Source organism: Odontesthes bonariensis, chromosome 9, assembly GCF_027942865.1.
Source record: "Odontesthes bonariensis isolate fOdoBon6 chromosome 9, fOdoBon6.hap1, whole genome shotgun sequence".
In the NCBI taxonomy this organism is placed as follows: domain Eukaryota; kingdom Metazoa; phylum Chordata; class Actinopteri; order Atheriniformes; family Atherinopsidae; genus Odontesthes; species Odontesthes bonariensis.
The window spans coordinates 26,814,703-26,841,300 of NC_134514.1; the positions used below are offsets into that span (position 1 = coordinate 26,814,703).

A 26,598-nucleotide genomic window follows, 5' to 3' on the forward strand; every position below is an offset into this window, starting at 1 on the left:
TGTAAGAGTTGTGATTTATCACAGCAGTGTTTTCATTCCCATTCAGTGTTTGTAAAACAAGGCCAAAGTTATCTACTCTGTTCCCCCACATCTGCTGTTTCTGCGGGTAAAATTCTACCCATTAGGGATCTGTTACGGTGCCTAAAACAAACATGGACTCAAAGGAAGCCGAACATACAGAACCACTGCGAGGAAAAAAGGAAGGAAAGTTTAATAAAAATGAATACTTACAACCTGCAAGGAAGATGGGAGCCCTGGCCAAAATAAACAAAAGGGAGAGCAGGCCATAAACCAACCACGTGGCGAGCCACAGGAACCGGGCTGCTGCCGTAACTTCAAAACCAACTAAACTGACCAAAAACCAAAAACAGGATGGCCGGAGACTCCCAACTCAGTAAGAAAGCCAAAGCTAAGAGAATAACATTGTCAGGCAGGAGTTGGCGGTAGAGAGACCAGACCGGGACATGCAAGCTATAGCCTAAATGTCCCATTAAACAAATCTCTTAAAGAGTTACCACTCTAAGATTTCATGAAAAGAAACACATTCAACGCAATATGCGGTGGGAGTTACTCGTGAAGATCTTGGTGTAGGTGACTTCTTGACTGCATGGTCTCAGGTCTCATCGTTAGTCAGAGAAAAAGAGGAGCTGGAGGCTGATGGAGGGACACAGCGGAAAGAACAATGCCCCCCTCTCAGGCGTGGGTCAGATCTCCCAGGTGTTTTCAGATAGTCATTAGGGAGCATGGGAACCAGGGTCATTGCTCTCTCATCAGTGAGGCCCGTCACACACATGAAGTTTTGCCCCAGCAGACTAGGTAATCTCTCTGTAACTGATCTGTACTGCTATCTGATGGCTCTGAGACAACCTTTATGTTAGTAAGTGTGTGTGTGTGCACTTCAACATATAACATAACAAATAACTGCTGAGCGTTTTTCTTTGAGTGACATATATTTAAAGGACAAGACCGTTTTTTTGACACTGAGCCCTTGATTTCACATTATAACATGATGTTCTACTCACCCCTGCTTGTTGTTGGTAATTTGGAGCTGTTCCGAAGATATTCGAGAGGCGTCTGGCTGCTCTCTTGAGATATTCGGCCATGAAACGGTTTCCTATGGGCAACGTTATACAGGCACAAACTATGCTGTTTATAATTTATTAATTACTCTACACTAGCACTGATAATGTGGAGGTGCGTCGCTTCCTTAAAAAAATCCGGGTTACTGTAATTTTGAATTTTAGCCGAATGAATAAATAGGCAGCAGGTCTGTGGGCTGTCTGTGGCAGTAGCACGACGATGACGTCAGTAACACCCACTTTACGACAAAAATTCAAAATTACAGTAACCCGGATTTTTTTAAGGAAGCGACGCACCTCCACGTTATCAGTGCTAATGTACAGTAATTAATAAATTATAAACAGCATAGTTTGTGCCTGTATAACGTTGCCCATAGGAAACCGTTTCATGGCCAAATATCTCAAGAGAGCAGCCAGACGCCTCTCGAATATCTTCGGAACAGCTCCAAATTACCAACAACAAGCAGGGGTGAGTAGAACATCATGTTATAATGTGAAATCAAGGGCCCAATGTCAAAAAAACGGTCTTGTCCTTTAAGGATGAATTCTCTTGTGAAAAAGACAAGTGGCCAAAGTGGATGACCCCCCCCCCTTGTATGTGAGTGGGGAGGATCTTCTTATATAACTTTTTTTTGTCTTACACTTGTTCTTCAGAGGCCATGTCCAAAAATAGAAGAGGATTAAATCCAGATTCCACCAGGCTTGTTTCTCTTTTTTCAGAAAAAACGATCATTGTTGTGCAGGAAAACTGAAATAATCCCTCGTTCCATCGTGTAAAAAGCCATTTTTAAACTAACTTGAGATCAAAACATGACCTTTTTTTAAAAAAAAAAAAAAAAAAAATGGGCTGAGAATTTTATTGTTATTTATGGTTTAGCGTTGTTACGTACAACATTTGAAAAAACCCACACATTCACACCAGTTCAGCTGTTTGAGGCGATAGTGATCTGATCCTTGGCACTCATTCTGGCCAATATGCTTAGGTTGCTTAAACAAGTGAACACATCGGCCATAAACCTGTGATCCGACAGTAACATTCTAGCTTAATCCGGCCAAATTTCCAGTGTGCATTAAGTTCTCTTAAAACAAAGAAAAGTTCTCGTTTCCAGGCTGAGACAGAGACATTTTTTAAAGTACGCTGTGAAAGCTGGAAATGAGTTGGGGAGGGGGGTTTGAGGATGTAGTCCATTTAACATTTGCCACGGTGCAAAAGTGCATAAGAGATTAGGACTGTAATTAGTTAGGTTACGTGTAAAGTTATTAAAAATCATTCGTTAATAATTAGCAAAGTGTATATGGGAATACCCTCTGCAGGGGTCAGTTTGCCAGGCTGTCTCCGTATTTTCACCGTAAGTCTGCTAAAAGTTAACTCGAAACTCTCTGAAAATGATTTAGTGAAGTCATGCTTTTCAGTGCAGGGAGTCACACTGAACGTGGGGGGATATAAAATGATTTGTTCAAAAGGGCATAAGTCATGCTGTCAGATAAAAGAATACAATAATAATTTATTGTATTTGTTTTTTTTATGTGTGTGCTCTTAAAGTGGGAGCTGCTGTGGTCTCTCATCCTGCTCCTCACCTTCTGTCTGCTGCTCGTCTGGTTCTACTTCTGGTTGGAGGCACACAATGACTACAACGAGTTCAACTGGTGAGTACACAACTAACCCGAGTGCCCCCCCTCCCCGTGACCCCGTGTGTTGTCAAGTCAAACTTTTTTTTGCCTGTTGATTTACTAAATCACAATTTGAATCTGTCGTCTGCGTTAATCTGAGCTTCGCCATCACATAACAGAGACGGCTCATCCAACATTTCCTGTACTTCACATCACTCAGCCCCACATTAACACGGTTTTATGGCATCGTTCCAGCTCATTTAATGGGTTTTCAGTTGAGCGAGAACAAATCGAAAAAAAGTTGGGAGAGTGTAGAAAATTGGGGGGGGGGCATGCCATGCCGTGCCCTGACTCTTGCATTTACGTTGGACCGTAAAATACTTAATGTTTTTATGCCATTAATTAAATTCAATTTATAAACGTACATTCATGTTTGCGTTTCAGACATCCAACACTAAGAAAAATAAGTAAGTAGATAAAAAGTTGGGACAGTGAAGCTTTTATTATTGAGGAGTACCAAGTGAGGAAGTGTTTTAGTTGCCATTTTGTCCCATTCTAACAAAGGCTTCTCACTTTAAACCTGTTCTCATGTGGTTATATCGGGTGTTGATGAGTTCCATCGGAGGTATTGAAAATGGGAGTTCAGCTTAGGCTTCCACCCTGCTTTAATGGTTTGATCAATTTCTGCAGTGTAGTTGGAGAAATATGTAAATATATTTTCTTTTCTTTTTATTTAAACAGTCCTGTGATTTTCTTACACATTTATTGGCGGACACTAATTTGGTTTACTCTTTAATTCATAAATGCATACAAGGACCCAGTAATTAGAAATCATTTATCAAATGACGGTTTGATAAAGTCACGGTTTGACTATTTGTTGTTTCAGCATCTCAGCAGATCTAAAGATGCTCTGTCCTCAACATTCCAATATAGTGGTAAAAACATTGAGAATATGTGTCGTTTAAAGTCTTACTTGCTCTAGTATACGGTGGTTACTGTTGTGTCCCATTTAGTCCCATATCTTGATCTTTCTCTCCAGCTCCCTTTCCCATCCCCCCTCCTCGTCCCTCTCTCAGGGACCTCTGCAATGTCACCTTCTCCCTTATTATTGTCCTTTGTCTCTATTACAGTCTCTCATCTTTCTCTTCCCCTGTAGTGATTAAGATATTTCTCACTTCGCTGTTTCTTTTTCTCTCTTTTTCCATATTTTTTGCTTTAAAAGCCACCAAATTTTAATTGCAAATTCCCTGCTTTTCTTCCCGCATTTTGCGGTGGTCTCCCAGCAGCAGAGCCCCTGCTCTCAGACTGTACCTTGTGGCGATGGAGCAGCAGAGTGTCCCAGCCCATCTGCGGTATAAAAGCATTCATAGGAGGCATCAGCACTAAGTGACCCCTCTGTGGCTCTGTGCCACTTGAATCACCGATATGGCTTTACGTGTGATTAAGGCTATTGGCCCTGGCTGTAGTGGCAAAACATAGAGGCACGCTCATATGCTTTTCTTTGCAGCTGTGGACCTATTTATAAACACAGTGTCACAGTTTTTAGCCTTACAGCTCAGAGCAACATGGTTATATGGGGGGATTTAAAAGCAGAAAAAAAAAAAGCTTAATCCGGGCAGATGTTTGCTTCTGTCCTGATGTATTTGTTCCTGTACTGAAGCCTCCCATGAGACACAAACCAGTTGTTGATAATATGCCATTCATCCATTACTAATAACAGTGATATAATCTCTTTTGTTCCTGTTCTCCCTGTGGCTCAGTAATAACGTCTGTGATCACTTTGGAGCGTCTGTGTTATCTTGCAGCAACAAAAAAGTGAAAAGGTCAAGAGCACTTGATTAGATCTGCGTGTAAGTTAAAGGGTTCTGAGACGTCAACAGTGTTCAGTGGTTTACCAGTCTCTCACAGGATGTCCTGAGTCTGAGATCTGTCCCATCTCAGTTATCTGTTAGACTAGCAAACTCTACTTTACTACTAGTTTTATTACTTTATATGAGCCACTCCCTCTAGCCTTTTAAACTGTTATTGCTGGCAGGTTGTTTTTCAGCACAATGTCATTCCTTACGAACAGCCTTTGTGTTTAAAAAAAAAAAACAAAAAAAAAAACAATGTTGACCACGTTGTTTCAAACATTAATTTTTTTTTATGCTAGCAAGATGTGTGAAAAAGTTGGAATATCAACAACAAAAGATAAGAGAAGGTAAGGAGAGGTATTAGACGCATAAAGATGTGAAGTAAAAGTAGCAAAGAGATTGTTATGCTGTGGGGGAAAAAGAAAAGTAAATAAATGTCTGCATGGGAAAATAGTTTAACAGTATAAATATCTGTATGCTTAGCTCACTGGGATGAGCGGGCGGCACATGGACGGAGGCTCTTTGCCCCGTCGCAGCCGTCCCGGGTTTGAGATTGGCCTGTGGCCCTTTGCTGCATGTCTTCCCCTCTCTGTTTTTCTCTGTACCCCATTTCCTGTCGAGCTACTTTCAAATGAAGGCCAGTACAGCCAACAAAACCTTAAAAAACAAAACATCTGTACCCAAAGGACATGACTGAAAACCATCTTTGAGCTCTCAGTCAGCACTAGATTATAAATGGGGGAGAGATTCTTGAGTGATAATGGGCAAAGTAAAACTCGAGAAAACAAATAGAAATGAGCTTATCAGTTTATCGCTGCATCCTCAAAAGGGAACCCTCCTGCTTGTCATTCGTCAGTAGTTTATAAAAGCATCTGTTTTGGGCTGGTGTATTGGTGCACATGGCCTGGATAACGTGTACACATGTGAGGGCATTACTAATGCTAAACCATACAGTATATGCAGCTGTTGATACATCAGATACTGCTGCGATGCCAAGGGAGGGCCTTGAAGAACCACACCTGCACCAACCTTTTCCGCAAAGTTTTGTTGCCATCAAATTTCAAAGGTTCATATATTGTTTGAACACAATCCAGTTATCGGTTTTGGCGTTTCATACGTACTCGGACTGATTTACTTTCAAGTGATTCGTCAGTCTTTAGATTCACGTGTTACACAGCACAAAGCCTGCACTCTCCTCAGCCTTCACACTGTGTATAAATGATGGAATGTGGATGAACGCTCATGACGAGAAATTTTATTATCTCTCTTGTTTCTGCAGGTCTCTGTACAACAGCTCTGGGGAGTGGAGTGATGGCACTGTTCCCATCCTGGCCACCACTGCTGCAGGCTTCACATACGTTGCATTTTTAATGGTCAGTCCCCAGTATACTTAATAAGGAGGTGTTGAACATTGTGTGCACATCAGAATGCCTTGTTTAAACATGTTAGGATATGTGAGGCAGCCGACTTGTTTTTCTTTTCAAAGTTTTACGCTAAGTGGGTGCGTGTCTTGTACTATTTTCAGGTTTTAGCGCTTTGCCATGTCGCACTTGGACAACAGTTGAATTTGCACTGGCTCCACAAGGTAATGTGGCATGTGTGAGACTGAGTGGCTGTACTTGTTTGTGTGGTTGGTGAAAAGCTTTTTTTTACATACATTTTATCTTGGTGTTTAAGATTAAGATCAGATTGTCACGCATGCATACGAAATTTGTCCTCGGCTTTTAACCCATCCAGGTTGGCACCTGTTGACACACACACATGCACATGGTCACACACTCATAGAGACAGATGCCATACACTGGAGCGGTGGGCAGCCATTCACAGCCCAGGGGTATGGTGCCTTGCTCAAGGGCACCTCTGCTGTGACAAGGAGGTGGACTGACACCCTCCAGCTGTCAGTTCCACCAATCTTCTTTTTTTCTTTTTTTTTTTTTTGAGTGGTGAGAGCGGGAATCGAACCGCCAACCTTCCAGTTATTGGACGACCGACTCTCACCACTGAGCCACCTTTGCGAGGTGCACTCATTCACTGCTGGTCAGCTGAACTTGTCCTGAACTTACAGTTAGGATTTAGTTGTCCCAGGAGGGTTGTGAAAGCTCAGTGTACAGACTGCCCTAGTATGCTATCAGCAAAATAAATACTGTTACCAAACACTGTGCAGGGTGTGAAAGGCCTGGGAGCTATTTGAGGTTATTCCGCTATGTGTTTTTTTTTTTTTTTTTTTTTTTTTTTTTTTTTTTTTTTTTGTGCGTATCTTTCCAAAGTAACATCCTCTTTGATTTACAGTGTCTCTCTTTTCCTCCTCTCTGTCCACACAGATAGGAGTGACTGCTGCTTTGCTCACCACCATCGTTGGGGTGATTTCTATCAATAAAACATGGGGGCAAGAGTGGGATGTGGTCCCCATCTCCCTGCAGGTCAGAAACTATGAGAATTCCCCACAGCCACTGGAGATGACAAGGCATCACTGCTGATGCTAAGTTTGTGATGAACAGGCTAGAAAACAGTCTGTCCTTTTCCCATTTCAAACCAGACTTTAACCACATAGATTATAATCTAAACAGTCTTTTGTATGCATATATATTTTCTTTCGTCTTATTTCTCTGTCTTGCAAGTCCCTTTAAACTTACTTTGCTAGAACGATGTAATGAATTGTTCTTGATTTTATTTATATATATTAGCATTGGAACTGGGAGCAAAATGTAATGGGTATGCTGTGCTTTAGTGACACAATACTACTCTATTCTCTCGTAATAATTAACAGCTTAATCAATATTCAGTGAGTTGTGGAAAGTTGAGAATGAGTACATCCATGTGAGATCAGTACACTACCAGGAATGTTTGATTGAGTTGGAAGTGCAATTCAAGTGAAACGGAGGCCATTAAAATTGAATGTCTCTACAAATAACAGCTATTTTCTCTGAGTAGTGTTGCCAGTGTCTTAGCACAAGATAATGACTGTAATTCCACGCCTCTTTATCTTCTTTACCCTTGTTTCCATTTTTCCTTTGCTCCATGTTAAACTCGCTATCTTTTTCGTTTTACCTGTGTGTCTGTTTTTCTGTGTCCTGTTTTCTCTCCAGGCTACAGGTCCATTCCTGCACATCGGGGCACTCGCTGCAGTCACAGCACTGTCCTGGATTGTCGCAGGGCAGGTTGCCCGAGCAGAAAGGCTAAGTATGTTTACCTCCGCAGCGCAGAATACGGGTTACTTTTACATGACGTAATCGTCTGTCACAAGGTGCACACATGGAAAAGTGGTGGTGAATGATTAACACTGTGCAGACAGAGGCCAGGACCTTAACCCAGGGTGTTGGAGATAACAAACATTCCTCCCGTCTCATGTGATGTTGCCCTGCCGGGACACCTCTGATTGTTTTGTACTTGAGTCCAGGACTCTTTCTGAGGGCTAGCAGCTGCTATTTGGGTCTTTTAGAACATAACAGGTCTTAATTGAACTAAAAGTCTTAATAGAACCAAAACTTTGGGGACATTTATGAACCAGCTTGTTAGGACATTGCAGCCAGATAGCATTGTATACACTGCTAATGCACACAGTCATATAAGTCATAGAACAGCTACAAATTGTGGAGCATGTTCAGAATCAACGTAAAATTACAAAGATTTAAAAGTTAAAGATCTCTCTTGCAAAGAAGAAGCCACATGTCAACATAATCCAGAAACGCCACCATCTTCTCTGGGTAAGGCTTATTTAAAATGGATTGAGGCAAAACGGAAAGCTGTTCCGTTCAGACAAATCGAAATGGGAAATTATTTTCTAAAGTAGAAAGGAGAGGGACCGTCCAGCCTGTTATCAGTTCAAAAGCCTATATCTCTGATGGTATAGGGGTGCAGTAGTGCCTATGGAACTGGCAACATAAATATTTGGAAAGGTGCATGCAGGTTTTAGAGCAACGTAGGCCACATTTACACATAGCCGGGTATTTAGAGAAACGAATATTTCCCCCCCTCCGTTTTCAATAATAACATCGTGCACACAACATCGTTTTCAAAAAACTTGTCATTTACATAAATAAATACGCCGTCAAGTGCCATAATAACTATGCCAAACCTATTGGCGGCAGTGTAGGGAAAGGAATAAAGCCATGCAAGCCAATCAAAATGCTCAGAATCGACACCAACAAATAATAACAAATAAATCCCACCAGACCGCGGTTCGCCCAGGTCGGATCCAAAACCGGCGGCGGCGACGTTGGTAGGCAATGCACCTATGTCTTGGAAGGGAAAGATGCAGTAAAAATGCTGACCTCCGTGCAATCCTTCGCCTCTGCTCCTCCATGTAGAGCAGTTGTTGCAAATGCAATAAGGCCAGAATCGTTTGCACAAACGTAAAAATTAGTAGAACTTTAACCCTTTATCATCCATGATAATCCTGATCAGTAGCCAAACAAACTGTAAACATAAGGCGCTCGCATATGGAGGTTTTTCTGTGCCATCAGAGTTTGAATACGAATTTCTAATATTGAATTTTTACAGCATCAAAATCAGACTTTGATTTTCTTTTTTTACACTCTTGGTTTTTCAAATTCAATTTCTAAAAACAAAAATCAGTGCAAAAAAATTATACATCTAAAAAAAAATTCAGTGGAAAAAGAACCAGACTCAACATCCGGGTAAACAGGGAGAAGCAATCGATCCCTGTCTCAATTCATCCAACGGCAATCAAGTTACGCTCCATTGGACAGATCAGCCATGTCCACCAACGCGGGTGATGGTGCGAGTGAGTTTACTTTATTTGCCATTTGTGTTAGTAAAATTGAGTAATAGATATTACTCAATATCTATTGAGCTGATCTGTCCAATGGAGCGTAACTTGATTGGCTGCCGTTGGATGAATTGAGACAGGGGTCGATTGCTTCTCCCTGTTTACCCGGATGTTGAGTCTGGTTCTTTTTCCACTGAATTTTTTGAAGTTGAATTTTTTTCCACTGAATTTTTAGATGTTGAATTTTTTTACACTGATTTTTGTTTTTAGATTTTTATTTATTTATTTTTTTACACTGTTGGTTTTTCAAATTCAAAGTCTTATTTTGATGCTGTAAAAATTCAATATTAGAAATTCGTATTCAAACTCTGATGGCACAGAAAAACTTCCATACTCGCATGACGTTAAGCATTTTCTGGTGCATAATGTGGCGTTTAAGAACCTAAAACGCCGTTTCTCTCAGTTGACACGGCAACACATAACCGGCGTTATCAGAAATCTCCACTTTGGCCGGAGGTTTTAGAAATAATCGTTTTCTGTGATTAAAAACAGGGTTTTGGTGTAAATCAGAGGCCAAACCGCAGGAAAATATCTGCGTCTTCCTATCGTGTAAACGGGGCCGTAAGCTCCCATCCAGATGTCATCTTTTTCAGGGAAGGCCTTGCATATTTCAGCTAGACAATGCTAAACCGAACTGGCCTGTCTGGAGTCCAGACTTTTCACCAATTTGGCGCATCATGAAGCCCAAAATATGACAAAGAAGACCCAGGTTGGATAACTAGAACCAGACAAGAATGGGACAGAGGTTCAGCAACTGGTCTCCCCAGTTTATAGGCTTTCTTTAAAAGAAGAGGGGACGCTACACCATGCAAACATGGCCCTGTCCCAACTTCTTTGTGTTGCCGTCATCAAATTCAACATGAGCTAAACTTTTTCATGAAAAGGTAAAATGTCACGTTTGCAATATTTGAAATGTGTTCTATGTTGTGTTTTGAATTAGATATTGGTTTATGGCACTTAAAAAGCATTGCATTCTGTTTTTTTTATTTACATCGCACACTGTGTTTTCTGGCAATTGGGGTTGTATTTATACAAAAGTAACACTATTAGTCTGAAGAAATTTACTATTTAAGAGAATTATTACTTGCACTGAATTATATTATACGGCTTCTTTATGATTTTCTGCCTATTGGACAAAACAGCTTGTGCTTAACTTAAAAAAAAAAGGAACGATGGATACATCCGATGTGGGAAGGTCTTGAATATATTACTCCCACTTTGACACAGCTTCAATGCAGAGTAGTTTATGAAAAATCAAAGATGCGAGGGCCGGTGTGTGCGTGGGTTTGTGTGTGTGAGGGTGGATGAAGGCTGTGTAACAAGAGTTGGCTACTCAACCCTGCCCCAGAGCCGACCTTGAAACAAATACAATCTTGTGTGTGTGTGTGTGGGGATGGGTGTGGATGAGTGTGTGGGTGCCCACACTCGCAGCCATCAACGCTCACTTGCTCAGAGTTGGATTCAGAGTGTCTCCTTGGCCTTTAATGGCAGTGTTGTTTGCCACTGTGTGTTGCTACAGTTTAATTCTCAGCGTTCACAGCAAATACAACTGCCTCGTCCCAAACCGTGGCACACAACTCCCTGCAAAAATTGCACATTGTTGTTGTTGCATGCTCTCTGTACAGATGAAACCAATGAGATGTAATCTGCAAGTTAGTGAGCTCTGATTGGTCTGGATGGCAAATTTTTAGAACCCTTCGGGTAGATCTAGGGTCACTGTTTTGCTCTACGCTAACAAACTGCTTTCTGTGGCTTTATTTTTACCCTACAGACGGATATGACACAAATAGCCGTGTTTTCAGTTGATGATCTAACTGTTCTTATCTTTCATGTCATGGCTAACATCTGTAACTCTGTGTTCCTTCTGTCAGTGTTCCAGGTGGTGGTTGTGCTGCTGTATCTCAGTGTGTTACTTGGACTTTACGTGGTGCCCCTTTACATCACCTCCCCCTGCATCATGGAACGCACCTCCCTCAAACCGCGCCCCGACGTTATCGGCCACCAGGGAGCCCCCATGGTGAGTCGGCTTACATCTAACTTAGAGAATGTAAGAATCCAAAAGAAACCTCTTACACTTCTAGTTATCAGCTTCTTTGTAAGCCGCCCAGAGTGCTAAGTGTAGAGGAAAAAGGTCCACAAATGGAGCCCAGAGAGTGATGAGATCTCACTGCCTGGTGTGTGGAAGGGATACTGCTCAATTTGCTCCGCATCGTGGTGTCTTTTTTGGCAAACTCAAAGCATAACTGACTGTAGATTTCTTATGATCAGATTTTAAAGTCCCACAATAGTGTTTGAGAGCCTTTTGAAACCTCTTAGCTGAATATTCATCAAAAGGTCTCATTGATACGTGATTCATTTTCATCAAATCACATTTTTTCCTTCACATGGGATGTGTCACGCATTCATTTGATTTCCGCAGAAGGGTTGATGGGCTTGGCACAATTTCCCATTGAGTGTTGCGCAACACATGGAAGCAAAAGGCAGTTATTCAAAACAGTTACTCACATGGTTAAAAACACACCCGGCTTTCTGTGGTATCTCTGCAAAAATATCGATTGCTTCAGTGGAATCTAAAAATAGGAGTGGCTCTGCAAGGCTGTGAGAAAGGAAAAGGGGGGAAGAAAGTATCACATCACAGGACTCTGTTTCCCAGAATCACTTTGTATTGATTAGAACGGCATTCCTATCCTGTCAGTAGCTTTATTCATAGGGTCTCAAAGGAAGATACCACTCTAGTGAGTGATGTTTTGATATTGATCACAACATTGGCTTGTGTTAAAGAGCAGTCAACAGAGCGGACATTTCTCATTAGGACAATTAAGATTCACTTATTTCCACATACATAACATATGGAACATATACATATGGAAATGTATTGAATTCATATGATTAACTGGCCTTTTTTCTTATTTTATCAATAGCTGGAGGTCCTCCAGTAAACCTTCCAATGCAGTCATCTCTATCGTACATCTTGTTATAATTGTGTGTTTTTCCTCTGTTTGCAGCTTGCTCCAGAGAACACCCTGTGGTCTTTCCAGCGAGCTCTGCAAATGAACGTCACTGGACTAGAGGCTGACGTAGTTGTCAGGTACAAGTACACACACACTCACATGCAAACGAACGCGATCAATACAGCAGGACGATGAAGCCAAACAAACAAGTGGTTATTTAGTCTCTGCCTAGATTCCTACTCCCCCTGCTTTGGTGTTTCAAGAATAACCAAAAATCTTGAGCCCATAGAATTATAAAGTCACGCAAGACTATATATCACAATCAAAGAGTACAGACCTATGTTGCCTCTTAAAACACTATTCCACTGCTTTACATCGTTTGTCATAATATGCTACCATTAAGCATTTATATTATTTGAAATGAATTATTTGAATCAAGTATTGAACAGACTTTGGGGATGCCTCAGCATGTCAGTCTACCAGCAGTCAGTCGATGGATGCATGGCACCGCCATCATAACAGGACCTGATAGGCTGAGTTTGGAGAGCTTACTCTTGGAGGAAGGGAAGGAACGTGGGTGGGTGGATACTTTAGTGACCATGATGAATACTGGCTCTACATGTCTACTCATGCGTGTGCAGAGATGGAGGATGAGGGATGGTGTGGAGGTGGGGGTGTTGCTTAAGCCCCATACACACACGTCGCTGCTATTTACTCGCTCAGCGAGTGAAGTCAATAGAATGTCTATGTGTTCACGCGAGGCGAGGAGGCGAGTAGGCGAGGAGAGTACAAGCGATGCGATGTGGGCGGATTCCGAGATGAACATATTTCAACTTCGAGCGACGCGAGTAAAAGCGAGTAGCCAATTAAAATGCAGAATACAGATTATTGACAGGTGACGTTCCCCTAGTGTTCTCCAAACAGTGGCCACCCAACTTCTACACGCCAAGTCAGCAAAAGCACCCAAGCGAGTGGCGAGTGAGCGAGTAGCGAGTAAATAGCAGCGACGTGTGTGTATGGGGCTTTACTGTTGCAGGTTTTTTTTGTGGTGCGTCTGTAATGCATTTCAGATTTTTGCCGATGCGCTCTTGCATTTTGATTAAACGTGTTCACGCCTTTTCCTTTATTTGCAACCATCTTCTTGGCTCAGTTTGCGCGTGTGGGGTTGTGTGTGCGTTGTGTGCTCATGGTGCAACAGGTGTGTGATTGCAGCAGACCGCTGACAGGTGAGTCTCCTGACAGTCCCGAGTAATTAGATTTGATGACAACCAGAGCGACAGACAGTCTGCACTCCTGCTGGACACCAGAGACACACACACACACACACACACACACATATGTGAAAAAGAAAGTACACCCTGTTTCACTTTTAAGGTTTTTTCATATCAGGACACAATAAAAAATTATCTGGTCCAGGTTTTAAGATAAGGTAAATATAACCTCAGATGAACACAACATATCACACAGTGTGTGTGTGTGTGTGTGTGTGTGTGTGTGTATGTGTGAGAGCATTACCACATCCCTTGACCCCTTTTAGCAGTAATCACATTGTGTAATTATTTTCCTCATGATGTTCACATTGTTGTGGAGGAACTTGGTCCCACTCTTTTTACAAAGTTGTTTATTCAGTTTATTGAGGTCTGTAGACACTTTGCGCAGCTCTCTTACAGCTATTTTACAGCATTTCATGAGTTCATGGTGGACTCAATGACTGTAAGGTTCCCAGGTCATGTGGCAGCAAATAAGCCCAAAGCATCACCCCTCCACCGCCGTGCTTCACAGTTGGTATGAGGTTTTTGTGTCAATATGCTGTGTTCCATTTTCACCAAACAAGGTGTTGTGCATTAACACAGAACAATGTTCTTTGTGGTTTGTTCAGATTCAAATGTGCAAACCTAAGCTGTGCTACCATGTTCTTTTTAGAAAGAAGAGGCTTTCTCCTGGAAGCTCTTCTAAACAAACCACACTTTTTCAGATTTATTCTATTTTTACTGTCATAAACATTCACTTTTTGTAACTTGCTAACTGACACCTGGACTGGCGAGTCTAAGATGTGGGGGTAGGTCTTGGGTATTTCTATGCGGTTTCTTTGAGCATTGCATTGGACATGCTGGGACATCCGGTTCTGGGAAGATCCTGGAAACTGTTGTGAATGTTTTCATGAATCTTTCTCACTTTTCTCACACAATGCTTTGCTGTTACATAAGACCTGTGAAGTCAAAGAGGCTGTACTTTCTTTCACATGACTGTATTTGCACCCACATGTACAATAAACAAATAAATGTACATCCGGTAAGGAACGTGTGTGCCTGGTTTGATCAAGCCTATTTCAGTATCCACTTAATAAATAGTAATTAACTGAAAATGTTTTAATGTTCACGCTGTATGTTATTCATTAGATTGTGAGCTACTGTTTGAGCTGGATAACATGCTGAGGTACAGGAAGACGTGCCAGTGTAACCTCGTGTGAGGAGACCAGTTAGTATTAAATCAATCAAGCGGCAGCATTCTCTTCTCCTTTGGCATGGTCTCACTTTCTGCCTCTACTGCTCATGTCTATATTCATTTTTAGAGCTTGTCTACCTGAGTTCCAAATAATATTATTTTTGGTGTTCCTCTTGTCCTTTTTGAGTATCAACAAATCCTCAACTTGAATGAATAAGTGACACACCACAGGAAATAAAAGAAGGGGGATTCTGCTGTATAATCAGATGTATGCTGCTCTTTCTCTTCCTGATCACTAGTGTTGACGGTGTGCCTTTCCTGATGCACGACCGAACCCTGCAGAGGACCACGGATGTGGAAAAGGTTTTTCCAGACAGACAGATGGATGAAGCCTCATATTTCAACTGGACAGATCTGCAGCAGCTCAACGCAGGAAAGTGGTTCCTAAAGGTAGCTCCAGGTTACTCATATGCACTAAATGTGAGAATTGTTTCGAAGCCTTTGTGGCTTTAACTGACCTTGTGACACGTCGCAGCGAAGAGAGACAAAAGCCATCAGCCCACTATGTCATGAGTACATTGTGTCCCAACTCATTGATCCGTCAGGGTGCATTTGGGTTTCGTGGGAATTATAAGATCCACTAAATCACGCATTCAGAAAGGACAACAAGAGTTGAGTTCTTATTGTTTTGGACTGTTTGAAGACTGAAATAAAATGAATACCTTGGTACAAACATGCAAAGAGACCATTTTGTAGTTACTACTTCCCCCATGGCTCCATGTGATCATGTGTGTAGATCTACTCAGATGAGTAGATCTGTTTGGGCTACTTTTTAGTGTTTTACTTTAATGCTCATGCATCCTACATATCTTTCTCTCAAATGCATTTTCTCATTTATTTCTTTGAATCCATGAGATTATAAATGTGTACACTGGCTGGGGCTGGTTTCCAAAAGCACCTTTAAAGTATTTTCCTCTGAGGATGATGATGATGATGAGATGAGACTATACACAGCAGAGACGCAGAGAGCTGTGTCGCTATTAGATCGAATCTTCATTACTTTCTCCTCTCTCCTCCTCAGACTGTGCACACACAGGAGATGATGTTGGACTTCAAAATTAGACTTTGCCTATTTTTTTTTTTCTTTTTTTTTTTTTTTTTTTTTAAATAAATATTATCTTATTACCAGATAAAATGAAAACTGTGAGGTGTTTTCTGTTACGAAGTGAAATGAAGCCCATCGTTGAAGACATTAATAAAAGCATCCGGTATTCGTCTCCAAGGAGAGTCGGAGCACTGAAGTGAGGATGGATGTCAAGGAAATGAAGAAAAACATGCTACTATTTTTATTACATGTAGGCGTTGTCCAAATGCTCTGCAGAGCGCTTGGATTCATTCTTATTTTTACAGCAATTGTCATGATGTAGAGTCCATGCATATATTAGCAGCCTTGCAAAGACTGCAAATGGAGCCTGAACAATCAGTTGTATAACACGACTGTTCAATATAACTGTGACCTCCTTTCTGCTCCGCTTGTTTCAGGATGACCCCTTCTGGACAGTGAACAACCTTTCACCACGGGAGAAGAATCTGATCGCCAACCAGAGTGTGTGCAGCCTGGAGCAGCTTCTAAAGCTGGCCTCCTATCACAACATCACGGTGGTGTTCAGGTTGCAAAGACCTCCTCCACAGCACCCCTGCCACCACAGCTGGATCAACGATACGCTGCAAGCAGTGCAGCAATCTGGAGTTCCTCAAAGCCTGGTAATCAGATCGATCTGGATTGTTTAGTCTTTCCCTCAGTATGTCTGTTTATTCGTTCCATGCTAACTTTAAGTGTTAAAATTGCTTTGAGTGTTCCCCATCACTGTTCACACCGTCGCCTCATTTACTCTGTCAAGGTGATGTGGACTCCCGATGAGTACAGGGCTCAGGTGAGACGAGCAGCACCTGCTCTCATCCAGACCTCTCTGATGAAACTCAGTCGTCAAGCTCTGCAGCACTCCAACATCAGCAGGCTGCTGCTCAGATACAATCAAGCCAGCACAAGTGAAATCAGGTAAGGTCAAACACACAGATCTGATGCGCTGTCAGCTTGACACATGGCTTTATATTCAGTATAGGGCCTGAATGATTGCTTATTGTTTTCAGAGACTTCTCCACAGCCCAGATCAATGTCACTCTCTACACTGTCAACGAACCATGGCTTTACTCCGTGCTCTGGTGCAGTGGGGTGTCCTCAGTCTCCTCGGAGGCCCCGCATATCCTCCGAAAGGTGCCTTATCCCATCTGGCTCATGGTAAGCACTTGAGATCCGGTCAAATACTCGTGAGATGGCTTCTTTATTACCGTCATAGCCAAAAATCACTGGGATGAGGGATCTATACACCTCTTTCCGGGACAAAATAGAGCTGTTCCCCTTTGTAAACATAAGAATATATATTTTTGCAATAATAAACTATGTACTTTTAACACATATTATGAGTTTCTGGCCTCTCTGAAACCCCACACACTGCTTCTCTGGACAATTGTCCCTCTAGAAAATGTATCAGTCTTCGTTTAGCTCGGGCCAGTTTGCAGAAATTAGGTTGAAGCTATTTGCACTCCTATGACCCATAAGAATAAAATAAGTGTCAGTTTTACCCAGTCTAATTTTATTCACTCCACTGCCACACTGACACGGGACACACCGGGTCTCCTAACCAGTGTAACAAATGTCATTGGAGGCAGGACTTACTGAATTCACAAAGTGTTTTGGTCTGGGTTTGGTTTGGAATAAACACCAGATGTGTATTGACAACACAGGAAACTTTTTTTTTAATTTGCACCTTGCAGTGCCTGTCTGACTGAAAAGCTACATTTCTCTTGGCGTGCAGGAAACGAAAGAAAAACACACGTCGAGCTTTCAAGTGAAATCAGCCCAGGGTGTTTATTCCCTACACTGAGAATGACTCCAGTTAATTTTCCACGCCCATCTTTAAGATCCTGCATAGCAGAGAGATGATTGCCATCCCGTTGGCATCCTGTGGTGCGTGACTCTTGGGTTTCTGGGCCAGTCTTCCTCTGAAACCACTCAACATGGGTAGCACCCACACTGAGCCTCCTGATATTGTTTTCCACCTGCCTCACAAGTGCAGCTTGCCAGAGCAGCCCCCCCCCTTCTGTCCCACCATACGGGACCTCCGCATGACAGCTTGTGGACCCCCGGCCCCCTACTGTATAGTTCAGTTAGAGTTTAGACAGCCATGGCTTCCGCAGTGCTGTCTGTTAGTTTAAACTGTCACACAATGTCAAATTCAATATTTGCATGTTATTAAGACAGAAAGTCTGTATTTAATCAGTCAAATAAGCAGTCGATATCCCTCTTCTTTTTAAACAAAGGGCTAATTGATGTATGGTGGATGTTTTTTTGATAATTTTGATCATTTTAAAACGGATTTGATGTTTTGGGGGATTTCGTGAAGTGATTTGCTCTCATGCGTATGGCTCCATCTTGTGGTGAATCGTGACCGTATGTGCATGTGTGTGCTTTCAGACCTCAAATGAATACTGCCTGATCTGGGTGACTGCGGACATCATCTCCTTTGCTGTAGTCATAGGAATATTCATCTTCCTGAAGTAAGTGCAGATAACTAACAATTTAGATGTGGTCCAGTCGTTGTTGTGAGTGTATATGCAGGAGTTGATGTTTATCTGCTTTCATCCTGCAGTATTTTTGATCTCCCACCCAAGCAGATTTTGCTGACTTGTTTTTAATACTCTTTGTCAATAACCCCTGAAGGTGAACATCAGAAAGTGGAAAGCTATTCCAGAGAGTTCTGGAGTGTTTCTATTGTCTTCGATCCCCTTTAATAGTTTTTTTTTTTTTGTCACATAGTAGCGTTTACAAAGAAGTACATCAACATGTTTTCTCTTGGCTAAACCCTTTGCACTCCTTCAGTGCTTCTGTTTCTCTCCTGAAGAATGGTTTGTTTGTTTCGGCGATGACTCCAGAGACAGATGGCACCCCGGCCATCTATGGGATGGATGTTTTTCTGTGTGTTTGTTTTCTCCCTCTACACTGTCCAGCACAAGTGTGCTGCGCTTGGCTGAGGCTTCTGCTGGCTTCTAAACTGACCTCTCTTTTCTCCCGCCTTCTGTTGTCCTTTTTCTGTCCTTCTGCTCCTCCCTCGTCCTCTCTCCTCTGCCTGATGTGCATGCTCTTCTCCTCTTCCGCTGCATTCTGGCATCTTCTCTCAGCTATCACACGATCAGGTAACTGGGTCACCTGTTCTGACCCCAAAGTCTTCTCATCTTTCACCCTCTTTCTGTTTCTCTTAACCCGTCTTTTTTTTTAATGCATTCTCTGCCTTCTCTCTCTTCTTTTTATTCTTTCTCTTTATTTGCCCCTCTCAGTAATATATGATCCATCTCGTTCAGATATTTCCCTCCAATTTTTACCATTTTTCTAGATTTATTCTCATCTTTCTCACTTCTGTCTCACCTGAATCGACGTACTGCCCAGCTGTCTTTTTTTTTCTTCTTCTTTTCTTAAAGGTGACCTCTTGTCTTTAACTCTCTAGTAAAAATAAAATGAACACATTCACCTCACTTAACATAAAATACCAAATAAGATGTTAAATTTCTCCACCATCCCATTAAGTCCAACAACTAAAAGATCTAAATGAACTACGATCCTGTATTCACCGGTGGGGGAGTTGCCTCAGGATTGGCATTCATTGATGCTGATTAACTAAATCCATTTAATTTCTCAGTCCCACTGCCTGAGCATGTTAGTCTCAGTGCATTGTGACTGATGTTCTGAAGGTAATTTAATTAAAATAAAGGCTTTTTTTTCTTAAAGGGGAAGGCTCAGTTTCCCCAAACAGGAAATACAACCATTAGCCTTTACTATGGAGACTGATCTTGAGTGCATCTAAAATTGACTCTGTGCTCAGGGGCAATCTCAACACTATTGTAGCCTTGTGCAGGAAACATAATTGGTATTTATTCAAGCTTCAGTTTTTTAATTAGGCAATATTTCATGAAGAACTTTGGCTTATAAAAAACAAAACAAAAGCTCATATTATTACATTTTAAGAGCTGTCCCTGATCAGTCCCTTAGTTTGAGCTTAGAGACGAGGTTCCCTCAAAGAAGTACAGTTTGTGTTTTCATCAAATAACACAGCTAGGTGTGCACCCCAACTCAGTAGTTACCGAAAGATAACAGGGAATTAATGATAGGGAAACCAAAAGCCGACCCTGATCTGCATATTTAGTGGGACCCAGTGCCTTGCTGTGGTTTCTAACCAAGCATGTGACCCCCGCAGGTATCGGATGAGCGGCATGCACAGCTACAACCCTGAACAGATCATGCTGAGCGCTGCGGTCCGGACGTCCAGTCGAGACATCAACGTTATGAAGGAGAAACTTATCTTCTCTGGTAAGGCCCACGTGCAGTGAGACGACGGTATGCACGTGTTCTTCAACCTTTGTTTTGAAGTGTTTTGTTGTTTTTTTCACTCCTGATTCTCACACTTTAAACTATGAAGATGAAACAATATTAAATCTCAGGCACGCCGTAAGCATGTCGCTCCATCCCAGCATGCAACCGAGTGTCCATGAATGTTCGCTCCTCCTCTTCCTCTCTTTCATGTCAAAGGTCAACCCCAGTAACCGCCTCCCTCATCCACCCTTTGTGTGATGTGCACCACCTCCTGACCATCCTACCACCTCCGTCTCCCTCGCGAGCAGCGACTTCTTCCTTTATTCCACTGCATCCCTCGTTGCCCTGCCAACTCTCTGCCTACTTTTCCTCTTCATCTATCCATCCTACATCCCTTCACACACTCATCCTCCCCCACAATCCCTCCAGTGGAGACAACCTTGTGTGGGAGAGCTTATAGATGCCCCTGTGGGTGTAGACAGCTTGTTGTGCTGGGGACCAGAGGTATGTTCATGTACTGAGCAAAGGTTGGTTTTCTTTCTTTATTTGTAATGAAAGTGGTTCGGTTAAAAAGTGTAAGAGTTGCTCCCCTCTGACTTTTTTAAAATCTTTTATTATTTGTCGCCCTCTAGAGGTGGGGAACGGAGTTGGCAGTGCAGAAGAGCTGTACGGGGACAACGGCTTCGACTACTACACCAATCAGGGCATCAACCAGTGATTTACACTCTGCCTGAGTGAGTCTGCTGCAGTGAGCTGGAAACAAACACCACATCATTCCTTAGGTCTCCTCTCTCCCTACGGCCTACTGATGAACTGACAGACTACTGTTTCTGCTGGAAACACCCAGTTACTTTGTGTACATTCTGTAAATAAGTATTTGTGGGTTGTTTTTTTTCTCCCCCCTCAAAGACATAATATATATATATATATAGCTCAGGACAACAAGCACTTCTTACTGATGGAATTCTTCTACTCCCATCACATCCAAATGTGCAAGAGGCCCCTCTGAGTCAGCAGTGTTTGCTTCTTTAAGAGATTCTTTATTTTTTAGCTGAACTCCCGAAGTAATTTATTATTTTACACGCTGCAAATAACGCTCTCCTCTTAGCAGATACGTTGTTTTAGCTGAAGGCTTTTAAAGCAGCTTTTATTGTGGCACGAGGACAACATTAATGTTTATATTCAAAGAGAAATCAAAGTGTTTACAGACGTCCTGCCGTCTCCTCCTGGTGAAATGTCCACATGGTGTACGTAAGATATTTTGATACTTCTGATAAGTGCACGCAGATGGCAGAATCCTCTGGGCTTTGTGTGAGCTGTGCTCACAGTGAAACTGGTGAAAATGCTTTTTTTTTTTTTTTAATTATTATTATTAACAGTGAATGTGTTTTTGTTTTTTTTTTGATCGTTTCCTTTTTTCTAAGAGGTTTTCAGTGTATTGTGTGTATCCAGGCTTGGTATGTATGCCCACCTTGCATGCAGTGCTATACAGAGTATGTTGTCTTATATAAAAGGTGAATTAATGTATGAGATGCTCGAGCCAACAATAACAATGTGACAGTTCAGTCGTTACAACAGCAATAGTCAGGCCTTTCAGTGGCATTTAGCTGTTGGCAAACATGTATATATTTGCTGGTGTAAATGAAGTGGGGGGGGGGGGGTCAATGTGGGAAAAATAAAGCTAATAGATGAGACGCTAAAGGTTTCACAACAGGTTGTGAACAGCCTTTTGTGTTTATCTGTTTGGGTATTTCTGTGCCTCAGGCCACATTAAATCTTCTGCTACAGAGGTTTCCATTCACGTGTTCTGTGCATTTTTGCTGGAGAGCCCGTTCTTTTCCCTTCTCAGTTAGTCACGTTAGAGGTTTTCTCCTTTGGACTCCTGAACTGCAAGAGCAATCATGAAATTGTGTCTATGTCTGTAAAAACGTGAAAGACCCGAGGTTTCAATAATTAATCCTAAAGATTTGTCAAGTTTTTCTCAGCACCAGATTTTCTCAGTGTCACCTTTAGCAGACGGCGAATTGTTCTGTTAATAACCGCAGGATCTCGAGCACAACCTGGGATGAGCTTGTGAGGTACGTTGTGCAGGAATCTGGGGGTCACAACGTGCTCCTCCTGCAGCTTGCTTTTTCAAAAAGAAGGAATGCTGAAGAAGTTGAGAAATGGAATTTTAATTAGCTGAAAAGCAGATCGGAACAGTTTAATAACTTCAACATTTTGAGTTTGTCTTCAGTCTGAGAATGTGGAAAACTTGCAGTACGAAAAAAATAAATTCTAGTTCATCCAGGGGACCGAAATGATCCTTCCAGTATCTCTGCAGAGGGCTCAGTTGAACGATGCCAGTTACTGAACTGCATTTGGCCGAATAAATTAAAGGCTGTGATGCTCGTCATAGGAATGTGGGTGCATTTTAGACTCGCCGCACCATCAGAGGCAGAGTTCTGGGTTGGAATACAGACGGAGATCCACGTCCACAATGGATGTGCAACAACAGCAGGGGATTTTGGAAAGAAAACAACAAAGAAAACTTGACACGAATTTCCATTACACAACATTAAAGTGAAGGTAACATTTGTTCATATTAAACACACAAGGCACTGATGAGCAACACTTTGGTCCTTCTGCCAAAACTGACCTGCAGGTCATCACAGGTGAAAAAGCAGCCTGTCCTACTACACACAATGATGTGTGTAAGTCATTGCCGTTTGGAAACGGATCCACTATTGCACAAAAAAAGTTGGCCAACAAGCAGAGGTCCTCAAAGTGCAACAGTGAGAGGCAAATAATCCAGTTATAATTCAGTACTTTACTGATGATGCCAATGATTAGAGACCGACAGCACTGTGTGCACCTTAAGGCTCTGCGGAGCTCCTTCATCTGTTAGCCGGGGACTGAACCTCAACAGAACACCTTACTGCTGAGGCAAACAGATGAGCTTTAGACCCATCGTGTATACATATTTAACGTGAGGTCAAGCAACGTCCCAGAGAGTTCACTAAATGCAAAGCATAGCATGGAGCAGGATGAAGGCCCGTGATTAAAGCGTTCATTTCAAACAACTCAGCAGCTTTCTGAAAAGGCACGAGCACACGGTACGTCAGCCTTTAATGAAAAGGACTACACACACACACACACACCGACCGACATAAATAAATAAATAGCTGAAGACGCACGGGCCAGTCTTTGAGACGAGAGGCTATTCCCTGAATTTAACACTTGCATTAAAGTCTAGGACAACAGAGCAGCAGATCCGTGACAGACGCGACCCAGTCGTGTTAATTCTGCTGCAATTGCAAAATGTTGAGAGGAACGTGTGCGGGCGCTATCGTTGTCACAGGAACCTTGTTGCAATTGGTGCTTTTTTTTCCTTCTTGTGACCGTCGCCTTTCACAACACCAAAAAAAAAATAAAGTCCAACAACCGCCCCGTTGTGCTTGTAAACATTCGGGTTGACGGTGTTTTGTGTTGTGCGTTTTTCCTCCGCCAGAAGATGTTAAATGAAGTGTATAATAGCTGTGTGACACTGTTGGGAATCTGTGGAAAATCGAAAAATCCTGATGGGAGATTTAGCTAAAGTTCGTCTTGCGCAGGTGTCTGTTGGGGATTTCTATGGCGCTCACTTGTAGCGGCCAGGAGCCGCCCATGATGCCGGCCTGAATGGCCACGCCTGTAACCACAGCCAGGTCAGGGTCTACTGATGTGTTGGGCTCCTTGCCAAAGTACTCGCTGATCAGTTTCCTGATCCGCGGTATTCTGGTGGAGCCTCCGACCAGAACTATCTCATCCACGTCCTCCTTCTCCAGGTGGCCTTCAAACAAAACGGTCTTGACCGGGGCCAGAATCTTCTGGAAGAGGTCCTCGTTGAGCTCCTCGAACAGCTTGCGAGTGATGGCGGCCTGGAAGAGAACCGGAGGGGGTGTGGAGCCTTCGGGCGACTCTGAGCTGTCGGGGGTGTGAAGGTGCAGCAGCACCCTGATTGCGGCAGTGGGGTGGAGGGTGAGGTTGAGCTTGGCCGCTTCCACCGCCAGTCGGAGACGGTGGATGTCCTCCTTTAGGGTGGGGGCGACGCCAAACTCCTGCCGGACTTGCTCTGTGGTGAACTGAAGCAACCTCTGGCTGAAGTCTTGACCGCCCAGCTTGTTGTTTCCTGCAAAATATAGGCCTCACTTAGCGTGACATATCACTTCCCACAGCGGTGATTATACAGACTAAATCTGCTTCCTTTCAGATGTTAAATCAGGAAGTGACAGCAGGTTTCTGATCTGTACAAAGGTGCGGTTACTGGCCGCTTCACATTCTAATGAGAGAAAGGTGCACTGGATCAGATGTCTTATACACGTGGGTATTTTTTTTGAGTATGTCCTTTTTCAAACCCTTGAAAAAGGAAAAAAAAGGTTTTCTCACAAAAGCTTTGGAACACTTTACCTGCCATTGCCCTGGTGAGGAACATGCCTCCCTGTTTGTTGAGCAGAGACACATCCAGCGTCCCTCCCCCGAGGTCCACCACCAGCACGTTGAACACGTCCACCTTGTGCAGGCCGTAGGCCATGGCGGCTGCTGTGGGCTCGTTGATCACACGCAGGATCTCCAAGCCTGCAAGACCACAAGAAAGGGAGTTGGAGCACCGATTTAAGCACCAAAATAAGGGTATAAAATATTACTTTTTTTCGGGGGAGGGGAACAGGTGCGTTGTGTGTAGCTTTCCTGAGACAAAGCAATCTGACCTGCAAGGTTAGCAGCTCTGACAGTGTAGTTCCTCTGCCTCTCGTCGAATTCTGCCGGCACGGAGATGACGGCCTTCTGGATGGGTACACCCAGCTGACGCTCAGCCATCTTCCTCATCTTCAGCAGCAGCCTGGAGCCGATGAACTCTGGACTTACAGTGAAGGTACGGTTGGTTGAGATCACAAACTCTGCACTTCCATTGTTGTTCGACACCTGAAGGAGGGGCCGAGAAACGGCAATGACGAGGGTGGAGGAAACAAAGGCTTCATTACATTACAAACAGAACAATGGTGAGCTTTTAAGATTTGCAAGCTTAGGTGTCTAAGGAAACTTTCTACAACAGTTTAGGGTTAAAGCAGCCGAGGCTGGAAATTATTTTGAGATTTTCTTTTTGCCAAATTGCTAAGAAATTAGGAACATTAAGGCTGACCGAAAGCTGTAATCTCTAATGTAACTATATTCTTAACCTGGTTGCTAAAGTGACCCAAAAATGGACCACACCAATCTAACATCCTGCAATGATCAGGCGCAGCATGGCTCACCTTAAACGGGTATCTAACGCTCTCCTGTTCCAGGACCTCTGGCTCAAATATCTTCCCTATGAACCTCTTGGCGTCGTAAATGGTGTTTTGAGGGTTGCTGTCGGCCAGGTCCACGGCTTCGTGTCCGGCCAGCACCGAAGTGGTGGTGAAAGAGACGGCGCTGGGGATGCTCTTCCTCCCCTCCTCGTCTGCGATCACCTCCACCTCCCCGCTGCCCGGATGGAAGACACCGACGGAGCAGAAAGTGGTACCCAAGTCCAAGCCGATGACTTTGGGTTTGGGAGGCGGCAGGTACTGCTGGCCCAGATAACCGGCCAGGAACAGAGCCAGAATTACCGAACCTGCGCAAACGAAACAACATGGGTACCACAGATGGACCAAACCGGCTAGCTGTTGTGTTAGCATCCAAATAGAAAAATAGTCTTTAAACTTACCAATCATGGACATTTCTCCGGCCATCGTCGCACAATGTTGCGAAGTCACCTACCGCTTACAATTCACAAAATGCTGAAATTGTACAAGTTGCGTTTAAAGCGATGTCCGGCTTTGACAAGTGAGTGACGTGGAACAGGAATTTTTCAGTCTGCCAACGAAATACACGTCAGCGTTCCATGACCCTGTGTGGATTCTGGGTAGTGTAGTTTTGCAACCAATGACATCAAGAGAAGTAGCGATTTATGCTTTCTACTACAAATCCCATCAACGATAGCGGCTGACGAAGGAAAATAAAACATTGTGACGTAGCCTAAATTTTCAACCAATCAGGGAGAGGTAACGCAGTAGCGCTGATATAAATATATGACGCAATTTTCCAACACCACGCGTTCGATACGTGGAGTGGGGAAAAAGTATGTAGCTTTTCTGAACTATTGACAAGTCCTCGTCAACACTTCCGTCGTCCCCTAAACGTTGGAAATAAATTAAAAAATACCTATTTTCTGCGTTTTTATTACATATTTTTTCCTGTATTTCCATGGTCCCAGTTGCTATAAAATGTTGCAATAGCACATAGACTGTCACACCACAAAACCAATATTATCAATAATATACAATTTATAGGTATTTAAGCGGTCATCCAGCTTTCATTTAGTAGACATGGCAGGTGAAAAAAAACAAAATATACAGATATTTAACTGTATTTTATTAGTTTTATGTACAAAAGGTTGTGAAAACAG

At 42.8% G+C, this 26,598-nt stretch overlaps 2 protein-coding genes across 5 annotated transcripts in view; one reads left to right on the forward strand and one right to left on the reverse strand.

Annotated features, from left to right (window-relative positions):
• gdpd5b (glycerophosphodiester phosphodiesterase domain containing 5b) overlaps positions 1–21,832 on the forward strand; it is a 51,910-nt gene extending 30,078 nt beyond the window's left edge. The window contains exons 3-18 of one of the 4 annotated variants that reach the window (XR_012770312.1): positions 2,623–2,726; positions 5,823–5,916; positions 6,069–6,128; positions 6,865–6,963; positions 7,630–7,723; positions 11,204–11,349; positions 12,338–12,420; positions 15,028–15,178; positions 16,271–16,492; positions 16,630–16,787; positions 16,880–17,027; positions 18,264–18,346; positions 18,968–18,982; positions 20,038–20,150; positions 20,370–20,680; positions 20,786–20,871. Coding sequence is in view for 2 of the 4 variants with exons in the window: in XM_075473876.1 (XP_075329991.1) it covers positions 2,623–2,726; positions 5,823–5,916; positions 6,069–6,128; positions 6,865–6,963; positions 7,630–7,723; positions 11,204–11,349; positions 12,338–12,420; positions 15,028–15,178; positions 16,271–16,492; positions 16,630–16,787; positions 16,880–17,027; positions 18,264–18,346; positions 18,968–18,982; positions 20,038–20,150; positions 20,786–20,871 (1,656 nt within the window). In the remaining 2 variants the exon portion in view is untranslated. Of the gene's footprint in view, positions 1–2,622; positions 2,727–5,822; positions 5,917–6,068; positions 6,129–6,864; positions 6,964–7,629; positions 7,724–11,203; positions 11,350–12,337; positions 12,421–15,027; positions 15,179–16,270; positions 16,493–16,629; positions 16,788–16,879; positions 17,028–18,263; positions 18,347–18,967; positions 18,983–20,037; positions 20,151–20,369; positions 20,681–20,785 lie in introns of all 4 variants that reach the window. The other 3 variants (XR_012770311.1, XM_075473876.1, XM_075473877.1) reach the window with 3 other exon arrangements.
• Positions 21,833–22,311: 479 nt separating this feature from the next.
• hspa13 (heat shock protein 70 family, member 13) lies at positions 22,312–26,035 on the reverse strand. Its single transcript, XM_075473879.1, has 5 exons — positions 25,858–26,035; positions 25,424–25,764; positions 24,881–25,094; positions 24,582–24,749; positions 22,312–24,303 (listed from the first exon to the last, which is right to left on the reverse strand). The coding sequence occupies exons 1-5, from the start codon at positions 25,880–25,882 to the stop codon at positions 23,723–23,725; spliced, it is 1,329 nt and encodes a 442-aa protein (XP_075329994.1). The 5' UTR covers positions 25,883–26,035; the 3' UTR covers positions 22,312–23,722.
• Between the last annotated feature and the right edge of the window lie 563 nt (positions 26,036–26,598).

Coding starts and splice junctions, on each gene's coding strand:
- hspa13 (XM_075473879.1), bottom strand. CDS start 25,882: ATGGCCGGAGAAATGTCCATGATTG. Junction 25,765..25,857: donor CGGAGAAATGTCCATGATTG/GTAAGTTTAAAG, acceptor TCGTTTGCGCAG/GTTCGGTAATTCTGGCTCTG. Junction 24,750..24,880: donor CAGAGCTGCTAACCTTGCAG/GTCAGATTGCTT, acceptor GTGGTCTTGCAG/GCTTGGAGATCCTGCGTGTG.